Source organism: Girardinichthys multiradiatus, chromosome 5 (assembly GCF_021462225.1).
Source record: "Girardinichthys multiradiatus isolate DD_20200921_A chromosome 5, DD_fGirMul_XY1, whole genome shotgun sequence".
In the NCBI taxonomy this organism is placed as follows: domain Eukaryota; kingdom Metazoa; phylum Chordata; class Actinopteri; order Cyprinodontiformes; family Goodeidae; genus Girardinichthys; species Girardinichthys multiradiatus.
Window position 1 is genome coordinate 26,309,243 of NC_061798.1, and position 4,062 is coordinate 26,313,304.

At 40.6% G+C, this 4,062-nt stretch overlaps 1 protein-coding gene across 1 annotated transcript; it reads right to left on the reverse strand.

Annotated features, from left to right (window-relative positions):
- Positions 1-290: 290 nt before the first annotated feature.
- On the reverse strand, positions 291-3,336 carry adra2c (adrenoceptor alpha 2C). Its single transcript, XM_047366204.1, has one exon. It carries the CDS (start codon positions 2,991-2,993, stop codon positions 1,638-1,640), a length of 1,356 nt encoding a protein of 451 aa, XP_047222160.1. The 5' UTR covers positions 2,994-3,336; the 3' UTR covers positions 291-1,637.
- Positions 3,337-4,062: the final 726 nt, after the last annotated feature.

A 4,062-nucleotide genomic window follows, 5' to 3' on the forward strand; every position in this document is an offset into this window, starting at 1 on the left:
AAATATATTGAAATTTGTGTTGTGCAAAAATCAGACATTGTGAAAACACTTGCAAGTTACTATAGGGAGCATTTGTCAGGATCTGTCAGGATTAGCATTTAAGATAAATGCTAATTTTAATATTAATTTGCAGAGTAGTTTAATTCAAACTCCAAAAACTAAATAGTAAACAGTCCATATAAAAAATCTGAATTTCTAATTCACACAAATGAGTGTCAGTGTAATAAATAAGCATTATGTTTAGATGTTAAAATGAGCAGAGTAGATATAATGAAAATCCAGTACAGGTCTTCAGAGGACAGCTGCAGTAAATGTCTTTATTTGATCATTTCAGATGTGCTCAAAGCAGAAAAGTAAACATTTATTCATGTTGAAAAAAAGACACAGGTTAGGTGCAACATGAAAATACATCAGAGCATTGTTCATTAAACAAACATTTTCATCATATTGACATGTGTGATTATGAGCCACCACACAATAATAGTAAAATTGCCTTTTCAATTATTTACACAAGAAAATAACATTAGCCCTTCTGGCTAGACAGATGAACACTTTAGCTGATTAAATATTTTGCATGTATTTGTGTACATGATATAAGTTTGTACATGTTTTTAGTCTTTATATGAGCAGCGATCATTAGAGATTAGCTTCATAAGGTTTGACTTTAAGGGAGGGATTCAGTGTGAGAAGAAAGACACTAGATCAGACACACATTCAAACTATCACAGGCAGTTGAGGTAAAATGCAGCTCGGTTTATCCTAAAAAAGATCAATTTGTTGTACACTTTGTTTCCGTGCTCTCTTTTATGCACATAGTAAATGCCTTAGTGAGTGTCCATCTGCCTCTATAGTAATGTTATATTCAAGCTGTTCTCTCTGAGGGGAGAAAGAATGTGCAAAGGCATGAAAGGAAAAAAGAAGCATTGCCTGTGCTGCCACTCTTCTGTGCACAGCATCAAGTCCAGGTTCATCGTACGCTGTGTTCATCTCACACATAATAATAAGTACAGAAAGGTAACTTTTGTTCATCTGTTTAAATATTTTTCATTTCTTTTGGTGAAACAGTTTTGCTACTTATACAGTAAGCAAGGAGCCCCTTTGTCCCATTGGTCCTCATGTTGAGAGCGTGAAACAGTAAGGTCAGGAAAAAATGTGTAAAGAGACAGAGAAAAAAGATACTAATATCACAACCAACAGTTTCATAAAGATTGTCAAGGCCTTCGCATTATATTTAGTTACAGTGTCGTGAGTTTATAAATTGAGCTCTTCAGTAAACACTTCATCTGCTGTCAAGTTCATCCAAAGGCAGCCATTGTGGCAGGCATGCATCCCTGACACTGGAAAGAGTCTTTCAAATGAAAGAGAGATAAAACTATTGGAAGGAATGAGCTGAAGCCCAGATCAGAGTTTCAAATCAGTCTGGGAGGCATAAGATGCCAGATCCATCAGTTTATATTCCCTTGATTTTATTCCCTTTTTAAACATGGTTCTAAACCTTCAACCTGTTACTGTCCTGTCATTCCTAATACGATCCGTGAAAGCGAGTGCATTAAAGCACTACAGGCTTCCTCATTCAAATGACATTGAACATTTGATTTTATGTCCATTTAACAAAACCCCAGTCATGCAGGACTCCCTCAAAAAGAGCGTTTCCATGACTTACAGAGGATCTTCTGGAAGGCTCTGCGAAAGTCCTGATTGAAGATGGTATAGATGACCGGGTTCAGGGAACTGTTACAGTAACCAATCCAGAAAAAGAACTTAAACAGCGTTTCTGGGATCTTGCATGGATCGCGGCAGATACCATACAGGCTGTAAGAGAAGAAAAACGGAAACCAACACACGACAAAAACGCCCATGACCACAGCGAGAACAAATGTGAAGCGCTTCTCCCGAGCAGCAGAGACTTTCTTCCGATTGACAGTGCTTCGACGTTTGCGACGGGAGGAGAACAGTTCCAAGGACTTTGAGCTGGAACGTGACTTCCTACTGGAGTGTTTGGAGGCAGAGCTGCTCTTCCTGCTGGGTTTTCTATCTTTCCTGTTGTTCTGGTGTTGTTTGGAAGAACTGCTGCATTTTTTTGTTTTTTCATCTGATGAGCTGCTATCGTCAAACTCATCTTCATGGTTATTTGATGGATGTTTTGGTTCATTTGATTGTGGGGATCCAACTGTTTGCTCTTGGCAGTGCCCATTCTCACGTTCTCGCTCTTTCATGCTCCCAGCCTGGGTGAACTTAATGGATCCTCCCATGCCTGGCTCAGCTTGGTCCATCCCATTTTCCAAAGGGGAATCCACACCCCTCTTCTTCTCTGACAGTGTCCTAGTCCTGGTTTTCGCCACTTGATATATTCGAATGTAGACCAAGATCATTATGACACAGGGGGCAAAAAAGGATCCAATGCTAGAGTAGAGAATGTACCAGGTTACGTCGTTTAGCTGACACGTGGGTTTCTCCTGACTGCTGCTTCTGTCCATTGAAATCAGGGGAGGGAAGGAGATTACAGCTGAGATCAGCCATACCACCACAATCATGCCTTTAACTCGTTTAGGCGTTCGCTTTAAGTTGTACTCTACAGCTTGTGTTACCGACCAATATCTGTCTAAGCTGATGGCACACAGGTGAACAATGGAAGAGGTGCAGAATAAAACATCCAGAGCCAGGTAGATGTCACACCAAATTTTGCCAAAAAACCAGTAGCCCATAAGTTCATTTGCCAGAGAAAAGGGCATGACCAGAGTGGCTACCAGTATGTCCGCGCTGGCCAAGGAGACCAAGAAAAGGTTTTGGGGTGGTTTCAGAGCTCTGCTGGTTAAAACTGCGATAACAACTAGCACATTACCGACTATGGTAAACAAAATAAGAAAGCTGACAAGTCCAGCCAGACCCCAGATTGCGAGCTGGGTGTACTCATGGCTTTCAGATGTGTAATTAAAGGACATATTTCCCACCTCTGTCCCATTTTCCAGGCTGGAAATATTAAAGAAATCCATTCTTTGCTCAGTGTATGACTAGATAAAAAAAAAGTAAATATTCAAGAGAAAACCTTATTAAGACTTGAGCGCATTATTCACAGCATAAATCTACCTACATCAGAGTGCATTTTCTTCTCCTCACCACATGGAATCGTCCTCATTCTGCGCCTAAGTCTTTGCTTTGGAAAAAAGGAGATAGAAAAATAGTCCAGTATGCGATTGTTTTTTAAAGTCCTTATCCCAAAACATACATGTGGCTCAGCAGCCAAATTTCCAAGGATAAAAAGCGGCAGCCTCCTCAGTGCGTCCTCTCCCATCCCGACTGCACCCGCGTCTCTCCACCTCCGCCTCCCCGCTGCGTCCTGAGAGAGGTTTGTAACAACCACGTGTCCTTTGCAAAAAAAAAAAAAAAAAGAAAAGAACAAACAGAGACCTCCTCCACCCTGGAGTATAACGAGGGAGTGAACGACGGGGCAATTAATTCAAAATAGCCAAAACGATAGAAACTTTTGCATGATAAACACCTAATTAAATCAGTAAATGCGTATGCAGTCTCTATATGCATTGACAGCTGATCAGAAAAATATTTCTCCCGTTATCCTTCTGTCTCTCTCTTTTTAATATAGACTGTGAAACTTGCAGGGAGATGGAGAGAGCAGAGGCATGTTGGCAGGTTTTCAGATTGCTGCTAAAACGCAAAGTGGAAGGCGTTAAGTCCCCCACCAAGGACAACGCGCTCTGCTCCGTCCTTTTATCGCGCACACTGGAGGTCAGTATTGTTACAATCAGCAGGGACACTCTATGGGAAACACACGCACCTGTCGCACCATGTTAGGCATACTATATAGGCTTCACGAGAATTAACCCATCCCAAATATGCTGTGTATTTGTGTACTTGGTGTTCCCATATTTGACATATGAAAATACTAAACCCATATGTTGCCATATAGTCCTCTTTTATTCACATTTCTAAAGGTAGTTCTGTTGATATTATTACAGGATTCTGATTCTGTGTTTTAGGGTTAGGCTACATATTTTAGGTTTAAATTCCACTCTTTTCTACACTTAATTTGCGAAACATCAGTCC